This window comes from Balaenoptera acutorostrata, chromosome 4 (genome assembly GCF_949987535.1).
Source record: "Balaenoptera acutorostrata chromosome 4, mBalAcu1.1, whole genome shotgun sequence".
NCBI lineage: Eukaryota > Metazoa > Chordata > Mammalia > Artiodactyla > Balaenopteridae > Balaenoptera > Balaenoptera acutorostrata.
Window position 1 is genome coordinate 8,260,711 of NC_080067.1, and position 20,057 is coordinate 8,280,767.

General features: G+C 37.8%; 1 protein-coding gene across 1 annotated transcript in view; it reads right to left on the reverse strand.

Annotated features, from left to right (window-relative positions):
* Positions 1-5,786, reverse strand: part of KCNH8 (potassium voltage-gated channel subfamily H member 8) — a 276,697-nt gene extending 270,911 nt beyond the window's left edge. Inside the window, exons 1-3 of the mRNA XM_057545662.1 lie at positions 5,772-5,786; positions 5,328-5,334; positions 4,826-5,059 (exon numbers count right to left, since the gene is read on the reverse strand). Of these exons, the coding sequence (XP_057401645.1) occupies positions 4,826-5,059; positions 5,328-5,334; positions 5,772-5,786 (256 nt within the window). The remainder of the gene's footprint in view (positions 1-4,825; positions 5,060-5,327; positions 5,335-5,771) is intronic.
* Between the last annotated feature and the right edge of the window lie 14,271 nt (positions 5,787-20,057).

A 20,057-nucleotide genomic window follows, 5' to 3' on the forward strand; every position in this document is an offset into this window, starting at 1 on the left:
AAACAGATAAATGATAATTAAAATTCAAGAAAAATTTCCCCAAGTAAAAGGGTCTTAAACATAAATACTACAGGGCATATCGCATATCAGAGGAAAAATCTGATCCAAAATATTCTAAACCAGGTATCAGTAAACTGGCCTGTAGGTCAAATCTAGCCCACCTCCTGCTTTTTTTTGGTTTTTTTTTTGTTTTTTTAATTAATTAATTTATTTATTTATTTATGGCTGTGTTGGGTCTTCGTTTCTGTGCGAGGGCTTTCTCTAGTTGTGGCGAGCGAGGGCCACTCTTCATCGCGGTGTGCAGGCCTCTCACTGTCGTGGCCTCTCTTGTTGCAGAGCACAGGCTCCAGATGCACAGGCTCAGTAATTGTGGCTCACGGGCCCAGCTGCTCCACGGCATGTGGGATCTTCCCAGACCAGGGCTCGAACCCGTGTCCCCTGCATTGGCAGGCAGACTCTCAACCACTGCGCCACCAGGGAAGCCCCCCACCTCCTGTTTTTGCAAATAAAATATTTATTGGAAGACAGTAACACCCATTCATTTACATATTTTCTTGGGTTGTTTTCACACTATGATGACATAGATGGGTACTTGCAACACAGGCTGTATGGCCTGCAGAATGTATAATATTTACTCTCTGGCCCTTCACAGAAAGAGTTTGCTGACCTCAGCCTATGCCAAGACCCATTCCAGTAAATCTATTAGATTATAATAAAATGAAAAAATGAAATGAAATAATAAAATAAAATAAATTCATTGAACATCCAGGACAAAACACCAACTCACTTAATTAGCAGCACTTTTAGGGTAAAATAATACTCTATGCCAGTACACAAAAGAATAACATAATTGAGATAGTAAAGTGAAGAAAATATAAACCAAAAGTTTAATTTTCACCCGAATTGATCTACAAGTACAAAGGCCACAGTCATACTGTTATTAAAATGCAGGGGCTCAGGGAAACAGTTTCCATGAGCTCTTTCTAAGATGACTCAGAGAACAAGCTTCTGACAACCAAGAAATTATTGGAGAAGCTTTAGGACAGAATATAAGGTGATCATTATTTCACTGTAGCAACAAGATTAAATAAAGGAGGATAAGAGTGACAAAATACATGCAACTGTTATTTGAGCTGACAATGTAAATATAACTATGAAAGAGGTGAGAGAGGAACATAGAGCGATAATAAGGAAAGCAGACCATGCATGCTGATTGTCTTATAGATATTAACTGGTACTAAAAGGACATTACTTTAAATTAGCTTGTGGGGAGAGAAAGGAGGGAGAAGTGGTTCCTGGTTAACTATAAGATTGCTTATGATAGAAAATGAAGACAAAAATCTTTAAAAAGTGAGACTATACAATATAAACATATCACATAAAAGATAACTTTTAGAAAAAAACACAAAACTTTCTAAATAGCAACAGTAGTACTTAAAAGAGAGAGACAGACAGACAGAAAGAGCAAAGAAAACAGATAACATTCTAGAGGGAACACAAATGTCCATTAGTAGGGGAGTCGTTGAACTGAATCACACGATGTAATACTATGCAAATGAGTCATCACATTTTAGAGGGAACACAAGTGTCCATCAGTAGAAGTTTATTTAACTGACTATGTAATACTATAATGGATCCACATGATGTAATACTGTAATTGACTAGGATGGATCCATATGATGTAATCATGTAATACTATGTAATACTATAATGGATCCACATGATGTAATACTGTAATTGACTAGGATGGATCCATATGATGTAATATCATGTTAATACTATGTCATACTATAATGAATCCACCTGATGTAATACTGTAAGCGACTAAGATGGATCCACCTGATGTAATACTATGTAATACTATGATGGATCCGTATGATGTAATACTGTACAAAAGAATGAGAGATTGGCATCCAGCATATGTTGTTCTACAAGGTATACACAGTTGTAAAAGATATTGCTCTGCAAATATAGAACAGTGTGCAAAGTATGCTGTGTGTAAAAAAGGAGGGAACCACGCACATATAAGTATTGCTGATATTAAAAAAAAACAAAACAATGAGGATAAACACCAAATTTATAAAATTGTTACCCTTGGTTCGGGTACCCATACATTTGTTTGTCTAGAATAGCCATGGTTAATGCCTTTTGTATATCAGCAGAAGTAGAGGGGACTGCTTTTGAAAAGACATCTTAATGGTCTATTTCTGATGTATAGGTAGAATCTGGGCAATTTAAAGGGAGGACAAGAAATAAGAAATGTTAACTCCTGCACATAAAAATATAAAATGTTACTCTCTGTATTTTAGAAGTTTGAGTATTATGCTTATCTGTGAAGCTAGTTGTCTTCTTATTTATTACCTAATTTTTAAACACCTTATTCTTTCTTGGTGCCTTTAATGATTTCCATCCAAAGGGGTCCAAGGTTGTAGGCATCTTTATAAGAAACTAGGCTCGGGAAACTCTTTTGGGGGTTCACTCCCACCCTGTGCTTTATATTTCTACTTATCTGACCTCCAAAGTCTCCACCCTTTCGCCTTGCCACCTAAATTCTCCTCCTTGGCCTAAACCTTTCTCAGCGGTGCCACATTTGTATATTGTGAGAAGGCTTAAAAAGGAAGAAACACAAATGGATTTGGAGAGACCTGTACAAGGCACCTATCTTAAGAAGGACAAGTCTGCAGTCAGCAGGTATTTCAGACAAAGCCTCTCCATTTCCCTTTGTTCACCAGATGGAGGTTTTATCACTCCCTACCAGTTTGCATTCTCAGTGACCAACTCCATTTTCTTTTATCTCAGGCCCCCTTTTCAGTGATTGTGGTAAAATTAGATAGAGCTAGAATCCTTTTATTTTACCGCATTTGCAATGTAGGCCTTATCTATTGACACTGGGAAGGACACAATGGTCTGAACTGTGTTCCTGGTGCCAAAGAATTGGATATCCTGTTCCTCCCAGAGGGGTGTTTGCCAATACTTCTTGACTACCATGCATCCAAAATTCACATGATCAAGGACTGTCCTCCAAGGACAAATAACTTTTAAAAGAGGATGAAGTCCCCATGTTCAGGCTCCGATATCTCCTCCTAAAAATGACCCCAGTACTAAGTATTGAAGAGGCCAGAGACACTGCTAATTGTCCACAATGCACAGGACAGCCCCCACAACAAAGAATTATTGGCCCAAGATGTTAATAGTGCCAAGGCTGTGAAACCTTGAATTAGAGTACAATTTAAATGTTGTAACAAAAAGACCTAGAAATAGAGTGATTCAAACAAGATAGAACTGGATGTGTCTTTGTCTAGGATGGGAAAGGTGGACCTAAAACCACACCCAGGCTCCTTACTTATTGTTGCTCTGTATTCCTCTATGGTGTCGACCTTGACAAATGGTTGAAGCTGGCTTTCCAGCCTTGCCATAACATTCTGACTCATATGTATGAGTTTACTAGGGTTGTCATAACAAAATACCACAAACTGGGTGGCTTAAACAACAGGAATTTATTTTCTCACAGTTCTAGAGGCTGGATGTCCAAGATCCAGGTGAGGCCTCTCTCCTTGGCTCATAGATAGCTACCTTCTTGCTGTGTCTTCACATGACCTTTCCTCTATGTACACATATCCCTGATGTCTCTTCCTCTTCATATAAGGACACCAGTCATATTGGATTAAGGCTCCATCCTTATGACCTCATTTAACCTTAAAAGGCCCTCCCTACACACAGTTACACTGGGGGTTAGGGCTTTGATACATGAAATTTGAAGGGATGTAATTCAGTCCACAACACCACGGGAAAGGAGAAGAAGAGAAATTAGAGGGCAAACAATTTCGTTTTTTAGGGATTTCACCCAGAAGTTGCATAAATCATTCACTCTTATATATCATTGGCCAGAACTTAGACACATGCCCTAGCTAACTGCAAAGAAGGCTGGGGAATATATTCTTTAGCTAGGCGGCCATGTGCCCAGCTAAATAAAACTCAGGGGGCTATGTTACTCAAAGGAAAACTGTTAAAAAAAGAGATAGAATTCTAGAAACTGGAAAATGATGGTTTGTTCCCATTTTTGACTTAGCATTTCTCCAATATAATGCCTCTTGGATTCACCCCCTCTACCACGGCTTACAGGATAATAATATCTATTCCCATGTAGGAACCAAGCACTGTGGAAACTATACCCATCCCTAGATACTTTTTCATTTAGAAGAGAGTCACAAAACCATAGCCACAAGAAAATAGTATTTCCCCAGTGGCAGTGTTGAGTCCAGGAAAATGTACTCCCACCCTGAGACACTGTGTGTATCTTATTTTGTCTCTAGTATTTAAGAATAGTGAGAAAGGCTCTGTGGATAGGAAACTGGAAGAGAAAATGCCTATGCTCATGTCCTTTAAGTTAACTTCTTTTTCTGCTGTCAAACACTCGGATCTCTGTCCCTATGACTGAGGCTGAGATGTGGTTCTTAAAGATGGAAAACTATCTCTGAAGAGAAGATTATCTGTTAATATATTAACAACCATCATATCTGATATATATCTTAAGCATCACCACAACATAATACACTTTATTTTAGCATATATTACCTCAGTTAATATATTGACATTGAATAATTGTAATTCTAATGCTAAATTTTCAGGTAGTTTATGCTGTTAATGGCCAAAACAAGGCCATCGTCCAAGTTATTTGTGGAACTTCAATAACAGACTGTATTTATGTGAAATACCATTAAGCCTTAGTGGGAGTTATGGAGCAATTACGCCAATGGGAGTTGAAAGAGGGTGGGTGACCTTTCACAACTGTCCAAGGAGCACCCATCAGAAAAAGACAACTCACCGTTCTTCTTGTAGAACATAATTTCTCCTTTGAATTCTGTTTTTTCCTCCAAGGACTTTTCTATCTGAAGCATCAGTTGCTCGTTGGTTTCAACCCCGAATAAGAATTTGCAGCTACAACTCTTCTGCATGACTTCTGTTCGGGCAAATCCAGCAAGCTCACAGAAGCCATCCGAACAGTAGACTATGGGGAAACCCTTAGCCACCTGGGCGTTGGCGAGGATGAAGTTGCTATCTGTAGACCAACAAGGAGAAGACAGCAAGTAAACAAGCGTGAGAAATTCTTTGTAAATCGCACTTTCAGTAACAAATCACAAGCACATATGTTTAGCCAACATTACCTAAAATGCAAGTCCTGATGTGCTGGGGTGGAAAAGAGACACCCCAAAACGTAGAATGGCATTGCCCAGCAGAAGTATGTATTAAGCTCCGACTTTGGTTTGCATTTTGAAACACACCATGGAGGGAACGGAGCATTCCTTGGTCTGCTTTGAGGCACTTACCATCTACCTAAGAGTAAGGGATGGTGCTTCTGAGTGTGGCTTCTGGTTCATAGCTTGAATCTGCCACTTGATGTACAGATGACCTTGAACAAATTACTCACATATTCTAAACCTCAGTTTCCCTAGGTCTGATTTCCCAAAAAGCAGACCCTGAGGCAAGGATTTGACTGTAAGCAGTTTATTTGGCAGGTGATTCTAGGAAGTAAGGAAGTGGGCAGGGAGGAAAGGTAATAAAGGGTGAGACAGAAAGGCGTTTACAGATATGAGCAACTGAGGCTCAATCACACAGGGACCCACAGAAGAAATGACTGGGCAGAACACAGCTCAAACTTTTCCCAAAGAGGAGAGAAAGCCAGGGTATTTATCCACCTCCATGAGTGTCTATACCTCATTGGTTAGGATCACTTTGGGGTTGTCAGTATGTTAGCACTTTGGCCTGCCTACTTGGGCTGAACACATTCTCCGGATGTCACTTGGGCAGCACGATGCTGGGAGCCACTGTATATAAGGAAATGGTCTGCACAGCAACTTAAGGCTGAGTCAAGGAGATCCTGGGAGGGCACTGACAGGTGTACAGAGAGGGTGATACTGTTCCTTACTTCATAGATGTGTTGTAGAGATTCGTGAGAAATGCTTAGTACAATGTCTGGCACAAATAAGTACTCAATAAAAATTATTATTAAGAGTATTATTCACATCTTACAGCTACTATATTAACAAATAAGAATGTAGGGCAATAAAAAACAGGACACAGTTGTTAAGTGCTTAGAGATGACTTCTGGAGGAGAGCCTGAAAGGCCATATTCAAGGGAGGTTCAAATTTTTTGAGATTAACTTAGAGGGGTGTTTACAGGCAAAAAGATGCATATTAGAGATGGGGGGGTAAGACAAGACATGTATAAAATGCGTTGGTGGGTGACTTTCAGGTTCAGAATGAATTAGAGACTATTATGAAATCACTCATTCATTCGTTCATGAAACTGAAGTTGAACAGTGTCAGTGTATCAGACAATATTAGAGGCTGGGATTTTAAAGATAATAAAAAGAAAAAGAAAAATGGAAAGAACTGTGGCATAAATTGTTAAATGAAAAAAAATCATGATTCGGTGCAGTAGGTTATTAGATGAACTATTTGTCAGAAAATATATAAACCCATATAGACATGTACATGTATCCCCAAACAGGAAGTGTTTATGTATACCTAAAACCAAGTGGGTTAACTGGTAACTGCAGATGTCTTTAGAGAGAGCAATTACGGGCAGAGGTGATAGGAATACTTATTTTTGCCATATTCTTACTATATCCTTTGAATTTTACATCATATGCTTTATGTATTACTTATTAAAAAACTAGGATTTTAAAAGAGGTTTGCAGCACACATCATATCTTTTATGCCATGAGAAAAGAGGAATTCCAGCTACTTCTTGGTGGCCAGCAGGACAAGCACTGACGATCTGTTCCATGGGCTTTCCCATCTCCTTTTAAACATCTGTTGCATGTTTCCATAGACCCCCATCAGCTGGCAGAACCAAACCCACTCTATTCAGCTTTGCTCCAATCACCTCCCAAGCCCAGAGTAAAAATCCAAGTGCTAACATCTGCATCCTGCCTGGGCTGGGCTGACTCATCTACTTGCCCAGTCACCCTCTCCCTCTGCAGAACAGTCAGAGCTTAAAATCCATACTGGGAAGCCTTCAGTGGCACATTGTTTTGAGGCCATGGGAGTGAATTAAATTATCCAAGACTAATATTTAATTCTCTCACACTTTGCAGAAGCATCTATTGATGGTGTACGATGTGATGGACTTTGTTCCAGGTGCAGAGAGAGGCAGAAAAGTGTATTAGATGCAGTCCCTGACCTTAAAGATCAGCCTTGAACCTATGGGAGTTCCCAGCTAGGTCCAGAGGGGGGCACCCTCCTATTGGTCTTGGTCTCACCAACTCTGCACAGTTCTGGGTAACTCTCTTACCATTAGTTTCTCTTCCTCCTTCCATTCTAAAATTTAGGCTGAGAGCTAGCTTGGAAAACGCAAATGCAGAACATTGGCAATGTATTCAAATGTCCTGAAAGAGCTTTTGATGTGTTTTCAGAAGCCATTTTTCAGTCGACTGCTGACATGTTTATTGACTTTCTACTATATGCCATGTGACATGGTTCTACCATATGGCAGTTTTTAGAGTGAGGTGACAGGGGGGTGTTAAAAGATGAATAAAGTATAATCTCTAGCTTTAGGATGTTACAACATAATTAAAGAAATGCATGAATATCTATAACATTAAAATACAGCATATTGTAAGTACCAAATCAATGGTACACAGATAACTACTCCTAGAGTTGAGGAACTGAAGATCCAGGGCTTTTAAAATGACTAGCTAGGAATAAGACAAAAATGGGTGGAGATAATTATCAAAAGACCTGGAGGGTTGGAGCAGATGCCTGGAAGGAGCAGGCTTAGAGTATGAATGGAGAAACAGGAATTAGAGACAGAGAAAATAAATAACATTACATTTTGTCCTAAAGTCCAGTTTCCCATCGTTTAAATAGCCACAATAGTTTTCTTTTGTTAGTTTTTATCTGTCTTTCTACTTTTGACCCTTGCAGGGACTTGTATTTTATAGCTGTGTCTTGCACATTGCATGCATTTAAATTTTTTAAAAGTACAACATGAAGATACATCCACCAACCTGAGACTGATATATTTACTTTTATTATGATTACCATATTACATTGTCTTTTTTTTTTTTACCAACTTAATTTGTGCTTTCTCTTCACTGTGTTTTATTTTGCCTTTTCCTTTTTCAAAAATTAGAAAATATAACACACCTGAAAAAAGATTTAATAACAGTATTTAAATACAACAGTGAACAGCCATGGATCATTCATCTAGTGAAAACCCCTGTGAGAACCATACAAATTGTATTTCCCTCCTTCCCCAAAGAAGAAAACCATAACTTGAATTTTTGTAATAATCATTCCCATTTACATAGTTTTTACCACTTACATATGTATCCTCATGTTGCCTATTTTTTCTGATTCTTACGGCATATGTTATGGTATTTCATTCTACATACTTTTTAGTGACTTGCTTCTTTTATTAATTTCCTTAGCATCTTTATAATTGTTTATGGACATAAGAAAAGACCAGTCCCTCAGAGCTACAATAAGCTTCTGAAAAAAGCCGCTAAAGGATTCACCAAATTGCCTGATCTGTGCATTTCAATTAAGGATTATAGTGTGTTTGGGGTACTTAATTCTTCCTGCAAATACCCTGCAAAAACAAAGCAAAAAAAAAAAAAAGTCATGTATTTGAGCTTTTCTGTTTATAGGTAGCACTTGTCCTGCCCTCGATATGTAATTGCATTTCAATTCGAGAGAATTTAGTGGCAGTCGGCTTCTCATTAAGCTTAGTGTACTAGCTACATGAATAGAGTCCTTCTGTGTGGAAAAGAGTAGCTTCTTTTCCCAGCTATCTACTTAGAAACATATGCTTTTCTGAATACCAGTCCTGGAATCTCCAAAGAAGAAATGTGACATTTACTTTAGAATTATGTAAAACAAAGCCACTGCCATAATGATTATGAACCCATCATGGGTATATCACTAACCATACATATGTCAAGGGTATTTAACCTTTTAAAGAATCAATTATGCATATGTGATATACATCTAAATGCCACACAGCTTTTTCTTCCTTGTTTCTAGGTCGTCCTTTAGTGTAAATTTAGTTTGAAGTGCTGGTAAACAGTAAGATTTAAATGTGTTTACATTTTGAGTAGTTGAATAATTATCTAAATGTCTCCTTAGCCAAATGCTTTCATGGATCATCAGAGGGAATCTCAGGGTTGGTGGAGACCCGGTTCATTTGCTCTGAGTCCCGACTGTAGGGTACCACTTTCCCATTCAAATGGAGATGTACTATTCATTGTCGACTCCCAGGCACACAGGGAATGGGAGTTGGAAAGGAAAAATATAGAAGGAAAAAAAAGAGAACGCAAACACTGATCCACTACTAACTCCTTTCATCCTCAGCCCATTTTTCAGATGAGAACACTAAGACCTGGAGAACTTTAGTGTCCAGTCTAAGGTTTGAAGGGAGGGATTGAAATCCAGTCTACGTGACAAACAATGTTTACTACGTCATGCAATCTTTCTGTAAAGAAGTGACTTGTTCTCTACTTCCAGCAGAAATGGGTTAATTCTAGAAAAATATTTTTACCCCTTCAGTCTACAAAGACCTCAAAGGCACAGATTTTTCTCTACAGAGATCATTTATTAGAAGTTCATTTATGACATCTCCTAAGCCAGTCTGGATCTCTCAACAACCTCTAGGTCACTTCCTCATTTCCTCCAGAAAGTCAATATTTCAAAAACATGACAACAACTTTCTTGGCTCCAAAATATTTTGCATAGGCCCACTCCAGAGTCCCTCAGGAGACAAAGAAATGTAGTTGCGATTCGAACGACCTGGACTCTGACCTCTTCATACCCTTTCAATGTATATCACAGTATTCCTAAAATTTCCCCATTGAAATACCCTTCTACTAGGTAGAAGTGTATTTAGTGGCCGAAGCCACTAAATGTGCATTCCAAGGAGCCTAGAGGCACTGATCTAAGCTTGATAGATATCGGTTTGAAATCTCAGGTTAACTTAAAAATCCATCAGAATTTTGCATTCTACTGTGTTGTGTATTTATGCTTGTTTGAGTGTTTTTTTATTATGTTTTAATATGGACCTGCCATATTTTTAATTCAATTGAAAATTCAGGAGGATATGCTGTTTGTTTTCTATGACTCTGCATTCTGTTTAGTACACGTCTACATTACCTAAGTTTGAGAATCACGACTGGTGGTAGAATGGTGTATTCTCAAGAGATTGGACAGATCCAAATCACTCTTCCCCCTCAATCTCGGTCCTTCAAGACAACCAGCTCAGCACCCAGTCTAAGAACCCTCCATATGGAGACCCTGAGCCAGTCACACCAAAAGACACACTGAGAGATACTCACTGGACATCAAAGAGAAACCTGTACCCCTTGGCTCTTTCTGCCAAAGACACAGAAACTGAGACTTTGATGGTCCAAATCTTTATTTCTGAAAAGTGCCTCTGATACAGTGCAACCTGATACAGGTTCTCTTTTAAAACCAAATCTTGTGCTGCGTTAGCAAGTACTCATATGAACAGACTCTGCAGACCACACAGATGGGCAAACTTGAATCTTATAGGCCTTCATTTTCTTGTAGAGGGGAAGAAACAAGCACAAAATTTTAATTTTCTTTTATGGGTTGCTCCCAAGCTGTCTGAATTACATTTACATACAGGTCCAACAAAGACAACATCTGTACCCCTTGTGATATCGATCACCGTCATCTCTCGAGACTACTTTATCCAGGTACATAGAATATGAATGCTTACCACTTTAAAATATTTAAATGATCTTTGCACTTTATATTGCTTTCAGGGAGCTTAATTGTATCATTTCCAAGTATGATGGCATCTGTATTAGATTAATGGTACTGGCTGCAAGCTAAAGTTCTCAGTGTGCTCTCTGCTAAAATTTAGAGGCTGCTTGGAATTGGGGACTTTTCTAACCTTACTTTAAAAAGCAGATGGAAAATTTGCAAAGAGGGATTCTCCTAGTCATTACAATTTACACATCACCTAGTAGCATGCTTCAAATGGTTGTATTGCTAACGTTCATCATTTATGGTTTGATTTCTAACATACTGCATAAATGATCACTTCGGGCAAAGATTAGAAGAAAACTTTGTAACAAAGCAAAGCTCAAAGCTGGAACCCTAGGGCTGAAGTCATAGTAGAAAGCAGAAAGTTGTGTATATGTATGAGAACATCTTGCTCTCTTAAGGCCAATAAACAAGTAAACACAGAGACAAATATAAACTAATGTGCTTCACCACCTCGCCAGTGAAGCTAGCAGCCTCACTGGGAACTTCTTAGAAATGGAGAATCTCGAGCCTCAGCACAGACCCCCTGAATAAGAATCTGTATTTTAACAAGATTCATATGCACATTTTAAAGTCTGAGAAGCTCCTTTAGAATATCACTGGAAAGATCTAGAAGAACCTAGTCACAGTAAATGAATGAGGGAGGGAACCTGCGTGGCTGAGAACAAAAAAGGAAAGGAGACTGATTTTCATCATATTCCCTGTTTAGTGTTTGAATTTTGTAGCATATGCATGAATACCTATTCGGAAACATCTTAAAATGTATTTAACCATGCATTTGAATGGCTTAATAAAAATAACTTGATTAAAGACAAATAGTAATCTTGATGAAGTAGAAAGAATCATCTAGATCAACAAATTTTTAAATTTCCAATAAACAAAGATAAAAGCTCATTAAGATGAATACATTCAAAGCAAGTTTAGTATACTCTTTATCATAATTTGGTATTAGCAAAATCACCAGTAAGTTTTGCAAATTCCATTTTTCAGCTGTGTGAACTTCAGTGGTGAGTGGTGCTATTTCTTTTCAGGTGCACTGTCTCTTAGAATTCAGTAAATGAGTTTCATTTCGAAAAAGAATGATTTTTAATTAAGACAGGCAGACAGGATTCATCAAAGGTAAAATGAATGATGGAGAAACCAGAAAATCTCAAAGGCAATAATAATAAAACGTGTTTGGTATTTTATCCACAATTGATTCTCTACAAATACATTTGAAATAATACTGAAATATGCCCCAGTTCTCTGGGGTTCTTGTCTAATAGAATTAGTCTTTTAGACAAATGGTCTTTCACATAATCTGTTTACTTTCTTAAAAATTAAGATTATTATCTATACTCTGTCACTGGAATGTACACTCTAAGGGACAGTGGTTTGTTTTGTTCATTAATTTAGTCACAACCTCTGGAATGGTGCCTGGCACGTAGTAGGCGCTCAATAAGTATTTGTTAAGCAAATGAGTGAAATAAACTTGGAACCTATTAGTTTTTATTAAAGCACACCAAATGAGGGCAATTGTTTGTAGCCAAATCTATTGTTTTATTATTTAGCAGGAATCATTTATAACCAGCAACTTTGCTTTAAAAATAAAGTCAGAACTGCCCTGAACAGTCCATCTCATGCCCATAGTTTTCATCCTGACCTGCTACTTTTAGTAAAGTCTTTAGTAAGCAGAAATAGAAAATTTTATTTTCTATTAGGAAACCTATTAAGCAAAAAAAAAAAAAAAGAAAGAAAAAAAGTTAAATAATGCCAAACAAAGCCCTTTCTCCAAAATATAAAATGAAATTATGAGGCGCTTTCACTCAGTAAAGAAAACTACCGTGTGTACATGAATTCAGCATTTGGGAATCCTTAGGGACTCTTCAGGGCTACTTTGTAGTTTTCTAATCCAGGATACTGTCTTTTAGCCACTACCCTAGTGAAGAAGGTAGGCTAACCTGTTCCCAACAGTGCCCAGAGAAAAGAAACAGGCATGATGTAAATACCCCTGCCTCATAATGTCTATTAAATAATAATGTCTATTATTCCTACATTTTCATATTCATGATTCCTGTCCCTCTCTACCTCTCCTCCCTCAAATCAAATATGAACCGTAAGTGAGCTGCCTGGGAAGGTCAAGCTTTTTTGCAGCTTTTGCAAACAGAGGAGGAGAAAGCGCAGTGTTCACTATACTTTCTCCCTGGATGATACAAAAATCCCAGCTCTCCCAATCCAGAGGAGGGGTCAGGGAGAGAGGAAGTTAGGCAGAAACTGACAGGGAGGGCTTAACGCCTTGGCAATCGGGGGACCTGGATTTTCTGGCACAAGTCTCATTTTATTTATTCTCTTAAATAAACAAATTACCAAATAGGTAGCTAATTGTGGTTTCAATTGTACACCCTTGTAAAACTTTTCTTAGGAGTTTATTTAAAGACAAAATAAGACGTGACAATATTTTTGTTCAGAAAGACATAGTTATTTCTTTGGGCATCTTATTGGACCTATTGAAAGACAGATTAAATGGAACCCAGCAAATGAAACCAGCCGTATTCTGTGTCTATTCAGATTCCCCAAATATTTCATTTAACTTGTCCCTTGATCCTCCTCCAGCACAACCTAGAGTTTGCTTGCAATGGCATTTAATTCGAAGAATATTTCCTTTTCATTTCAAACAAACTAGAACAGGATCTTTACTGCAAACATACATGAAGATTTGAAAAAACGGGATTCATTCAGTCATATTTTAGTCATTTCATTATTATTTTTTTACATTTCAAGGGCTTTCCAATTTGAATTTTTGAAGACAACAGATACAAATTAGTGTGCCCAGTGCCCCAGAGTGGACTGACTTTTCTCTCTCCCTTCAAACTTTGTTTATATTCTGTGGAAGCTAATGCAATGTACATGTTTCTCATCATTTGGTAGCATTTTCCAGAACCTTATCTAGCCACTGCATAGTCTTCTCTGCTTCCCAGGACTCACGTTAAACAGGAAAGATGAGGGGTTCTACAAGAGCGAATTAATTTAGGTAGCAGGAAACACAAGAGTAAATGAATTTGATAGTTACAGGTATTCCACAGCTGTAATATTAGCATTTTTATTCTAGTGCCTTTATAATGATGCAGAGAGAGTGCGAAACTTGAATTAAGGTGATAGCTGCAGGTCTCTGGGAATTTGTGGGCGAGGTGGAGGCAAGAGGAAGATGACAATAATGGAGAAGCAAACCAGCAGAGGTCAATGCTGACTCGGCGTTAGTAAACTGAGATAACTAGGAAAGAGGCAGCTAAATAAATTAGACAGAAATAAGGCAGACAGTAGGTGCTGTTTATTAAACAGCTGTGATATGCCAGGCTCTCAGGTCCGCATTTTGCATTTCTGGCCCTCACAAAAGCATCTTATGCTGTGATTACAGATGAAGGGGGTTTGGCTCATAAAGGTTGAGTAACGTGACAATGCAAGTTAAAATATCCTCAGAGCTACAATACTCCTGATCTCGGTGGATGACAAGAGGTGGAGGAGAGCTAGGATCTGCAGAGGGGCATCACCAAGTCCACTGTTTCCTAAAGTGCAGCCCTGGTCCACCTCGCCTACTGGGATCTCCTAGGATGCTTATTAAGGTTGCAATTTCTCAGGCCTCACTTCACATCTATTAAATTAGAATCTCCAAGGGATGGGAGCCCTGGATCTTCATTTTAAACAACACCACTAGATGATATATATTTCCAAAACAATTGAGACCATCTGCCCTAATGCAAGGTTCACATTAGATACGTCAGCCTCATCTTGGGAAGGGGATATCCACTTTGTAGGTGAGTATGTATTCAATATATAAGGTTTGGGAGAATTCTGTTCTAAATAATAACCCCTTTGATTTTATGGTTTTTCTATCATTCCTAAAGAGACTTTTAATAATTAGCTCAGTTAATAGTACTACAGGAGCTCAAAGTTTGGGGATGATTATAAAGGTCCATATATAACCTGATGCCCAATCTATAATCCCATAGGCCCTCTCTGCAATATTCTGTCTTGTGGTGGCACAAGTACCTACTGATGGGGACCTCACTCTTTCACAAACCAGTGACACCAATGCTGTGAAGGTGAAGGGTGCTAACCTTCTCCACATACGGATTTAACCCCTGCTTTGGTCTTATTACCTAGAGTAATCTTTGCAAAGAAGAACATCATTCTCCTGTTTTAAATTTTTTAAAGGCTTTCCATGGCAACTGGAATGAACCTCAAACATCTCTATTATGGCCCATAACACCTTATCTAGGATTTCACTTACTCCTTACCTGCTATCTAACATTTGAGAATGTCCTTCCCAGCTCTCTCCCAAGGCTTGTGCCCATGCAGTTTCTTCCCCCTGTGTTTCATCTTTCAGGTCTCAGACCAAATGTCCACTTTTCAGAGAGTCATTCCCTGACTATGTCATCTTAAATAAGTCACCCCACATTATTTTCTCTCATTATAGTCTGCTTTTTCCCTTAAGACTGAGTGTTACAATTTTTAATGATGCTTCAACATGTTAGTTTATTTATTTATGATTTCTTAGCCATTCAAACCCAAGCCCACTATACACAAAACTACAAATAGATGCTAAACTCTATAAGGAAATGGTCTATCCTTGGATATTCCATCATCAAGCACTTATGTGGGTGTGTATTTTTTTTTTTATTAAATCTTGTCTCACACACACACACACACACACGCAAACACACTTTCCTGAGTTAATGCTATCAGTACATCTGAGTTATGTTGACCAGATACCATAGCAGCCACCTAACCTGCAACACAGAAAACTGCCTTTACGTGAAAAAACTCATTTCTGTTGATGATTAGATTTTAGGTTGAACACCTTTCAGACCTAAGTCATGAGGAGGTATAAATATGAAATAAAACATATCTGCGGACATTTTATACTTTGGATGAACACTGGTCTATATACGAGATATCTTAGAATTGGGTTCTGGCTCTCTCAATAAGCTGTGTGACTGTGCCCAAGTCACCTGCCTTCTCTGGGTGGGAGCAATGGAGGTCATGGGAAACGGTCAGATCAGAGGCATCTTTAGAAGGAGAGGCTGAACGAGTATGCCAATGAATTCAACTGCAGCAGGAGAGAAAAAAAGAATCAAAGAATGATTCCAGTCCTTTTGTGTTAGAAACTAGACAAGTAGAGGTGCATTTTATGAGATGAAAAAACAAATAACCCTGCAGATTTGAGGGATTTCAAGAGTTTGGTATTTGTACAATGTTTAAGAAGCATAAATAGCATCCAAGAAGACATGTCAAGTAGGTAGCTGAATAAATGAGTCTGAAGTTTGAATACAATATCTGTGCTGAAGGTATAAATGTGGACTTAACGGGAATTAGATAATTTAGGGAGTATAACTAGAGCAAAGATGAGGTCTGAGTACTGAGTCAGGAGACTTTCACATTTAGAGGTTGGAAAATCAGGAGAAGCCATCAAATGAGACTGGGAGGGGCCAGTAAGGTAGAAGCAACAAGAAGCAGGTCACAAAACCAGACAAAACGAATCACAACATTTCCAGCTCACTACTAAGTATATTCTATGTTTTAAATATGATTTGCAGGGCTTCCCTGGTGGCGCAGTGGTTAAGAATCCGCCTGCCAATGCAGGGGACATGGGTTCAAGCCCTGGTCCGGGAAGATCCCACATGCCGCGGAGCAAATAAGCCCATGCGCCACAACTACTGAGCCCGAGTGCCACAACTACGGAAGCCTGCGCACCTAGAGCCCGTGCTCCACAACAAGAGAAGCCACCGCAATGAGAAGCCCCTGCACTGCAACGAAGAGTAACCCCCGCTCGCCGCAACTAGAGAAAAGCTCGTGCGCAGAAACGAAGACCCAACACAGCCAAAAATAAAAATAAATAAAATAAATAAATTTATTTAAAAAATAAATATGATTTGCAGGATGGATTTTTAAGTAAATCAATATAATCATGTTCTGAGTCAGAAGACACTGGACAAGATGTGGGCTGTGACATTGCACACTCTGTAATTAAAAGAATGACCATAAAGTTCTTAGCAGGGCTTCCCCACCCTTTTCCCTGCTTTGCAAAAGTACAGATATGTGGGGTGGGAAGTAAGAGAAGGTTTTAGATAAATCAATGAGTCTTTCAGGCAAGTCTAATTACTTTGTGTTCAAATGAACTTATTTTCACTAGAAGTGCATGCTTTCATTATCAAACTAATGTAGCCATATTACAAAGCCTTAGGGAACCAGAGAAAAAATAAACATGTTCCCCATGATTCTACCTTTCTCAGCTACTGGTCATAATTTTAAACTAGTTTCTTAAACTTTTTAACTAGCCATAAGTAATCATATAATTGTGAAACTGATTTTTTTTTCACTTGTTATTACCTGGCGAGGTTAATAAGATCTGTTCAATTAGATATTTGGATAAGTCAGCTTGCAGGTATTCAGGAAGATATTTTAATTTTCATTAAAAGAGAGATAGGAGAAAAGAAATGCTCTCATCATCCAAGCCATTGTGCCCTTTTACCTTCTCTTCCCACTCATTCCTGTCTTGGAATTTAATTGTGGTGTCTAGAGCTGTGGCAGTCATTCTGCGGCTTTGAGGTGGCATGCCTGAGTGTGGCAGAACTAAACGGTGGAAAAAGCTTAGAATTTTTATGACATCTTTAAATAACAGAATTAATGCCAGTATTTACCTCTATATTCCCCTCTCCCTTTCCTTCTCCCCACAGGTAACCACTAGTTTATTCTCTATATCTGTGAGTCTACTTTTTTGTTATATTCACTAGTTTGTTGTATTTTTCAGATTCCATACACAAGTGATGTTATACTTTCTCTGACTTATTTCACTTAGCATAATACCCTCCAAGTACATCCATGTTGCTGCAAATGGCAAAATTTCATTTTTTTTATGGCTGAGTAGTATTGCATTGTATAAAGTGACCACATCTTCTTTATCCATTCCTCTGTTGATGGACACTTAGGTTGCTTCCATATGTTTGCAATTGTAAATAATGCTGCTGTGAATATTGGAGTGCGTGTGTCTTTTCAAATTAATGTTTTTGTTTTTTTGGGGGTGTATACCCAGGAGTGGAATTGCTGGGTCGAATGGTATCTCATTGTGGTTTTGATTTGCATTTCCCTAATGATTAGAGATGTTGAGCATCTTTTCATGTGCCTGTTGGTCATCTGCTTTTCTTCTTTCGAAAAACATCTATTCAGTACTTATGCCCATTTTTAAATCAGGTTATTTGTTTTTTGATGTTGAGCTGTTTGAACTGTTTCTATATTTTGGATATTAATCCCTTATCGGTCATATCATCTGCAAATATTTTCTCCCATTCAATATGCTGCCCTTTTGTTTTCTTGATGGTTTCCTTTGATGTGCAAAAAGTCTTTGAGTTTAATTAGGTCCCTTTTGTTTATTTTTGCTTTTATTTCCTTTGCTTTAGGAGACAGATCCAAAAAAATATTCCTCGATTTATGTCAGAGTGTTCTGCCTACGTTTTCCTCTAGGAGTTTTATAGTTTCTGGTCTTACATTTAGGCCTTTAATCTATTTTGAGTTTATTTTTGTGTACGGTGTTAAAGAATGTTCTAATTTCATTCTTTTACATGGCTGTCTAGTTTTCCCAGCACCACTTATTGAAGAGACTGTCTTTTCTCCATTGTGTATTCTTGCCTCCTTTGTTGTGGGTGGATTAACTGACCATAAGTGCATGGGCTTATTTCTGGGCTCTCTATTCTGTTCCACTGATCCATGCGTCTGCTTTTGTGCAACTATCATACCGTTTTGATTACTGTGGCTTTGTAGTATAGTCTGGAGTCAGGGAGTATGATTACTCCAGCTCTGTTCTTCTTTCTAAATTTTGTTTTGTCTATTCAGGGTCTTTTGTGTTTCCATACAAATTTTAACATTATTTGTTCTAGTTCTGTGAAAAATGCCCTTGGTATTTTGGTAGTTTGCTTTGGCTATTTGGGGTCTTATGTGGTTCCATACAAATTTTAAGATTAATTTTCTTATTTCTGTAAAAAATACTACTGGAATTTTTATATGGATGGCATTAAATTTGTCTTTCACCTCCAGGTTAAATTTATACATAGGTATTTTATTCTTTTTGATGCAACTGAAAATGGGATTGTTTTCTTAACTTCTCTTTCTGATAGTTTGTTATTAATGTACACAAACTCAAAATATTTGTGAATTAAATTTGTATCCTGCAACTTTACTGAATTCATTTATTCTAACAGGTTTTTTGATGGAGTATTTAGGATTTTCTATATATAATATATAGATATATAATATCATGTCATCCACAAATAGTGACACTTTTACTTCTTCTTTTCCAATTTGGATGCCTTTTATTTCTTTTTCTTGCCTAATTGCCCTGACGAGGACTTCCAATATTATGTTGAGTAAAAGTGGCCAGAGTGGGCATCCTTGTCTTGTTCTTGATCTTAGAGGAAAAGCTTTTAGCCATTCACTATTGAGAGTAATGTTAGCTGAGGGTTTGTCATATATGGCCTTTATTATGTTGAGGTATGTTCCCTCTATACCCACTTTGTTGAGAGTTTTTATCATAAATTGTTGTTGGATTTTGCCAAACGCTTTTTCTGCATTTATTGAGATATCATGATTTTTATTCTTCATTTTGTTAATGTAGTGTACCACATTGACTGATTTGAGGATGTTGAGCCATCCTTGCATCCCTGAAATAATACCCACTTGATGATGGTGTATGATAATTTTAATGTATTGTTGAATTCGGTTTGCTAATATTTTGTCGAGGACTTCTATATGTAAATTCATCAAGAATATTGGCCTGTAATTTCCTCTGCTTGTGGCATCCTTCTCTGGTTTTGGTATCAAGGTGATGATGGCCTTATAAAATAAGTTTGGAGGAGTTCCCTCCTCTTCTGTTTTTTGAAAGACTTTGAGAAGGACTGGTATTATTCTTCTTTGAATGTTTGGTAGAATTCATCAGTGAAGGCTTCTCATCCTTGATTTTGTTTTTTTGAGAGGTTTTTGATTACAATTCAATCTGCTTACTAGTCACCATTCTGTTGAGACCTTCTATTTCATAATGATTCAGTCTTGTTAGACTGTATGTTTCTAGGAATTTATCAATTTCTTCTAGGTTGTCCAATTTGTTGGCATATGATTGTTTATAGCAGTCTCTTTCGCTTCTTTGTACTTCTGTGGTATCAGATGTAACATCTCCTCTTTCATTTCTGATATTGTTTATTTAAGTCCTCTCTCTCTCTCTTTTTTTTTGTTTTTTTTTT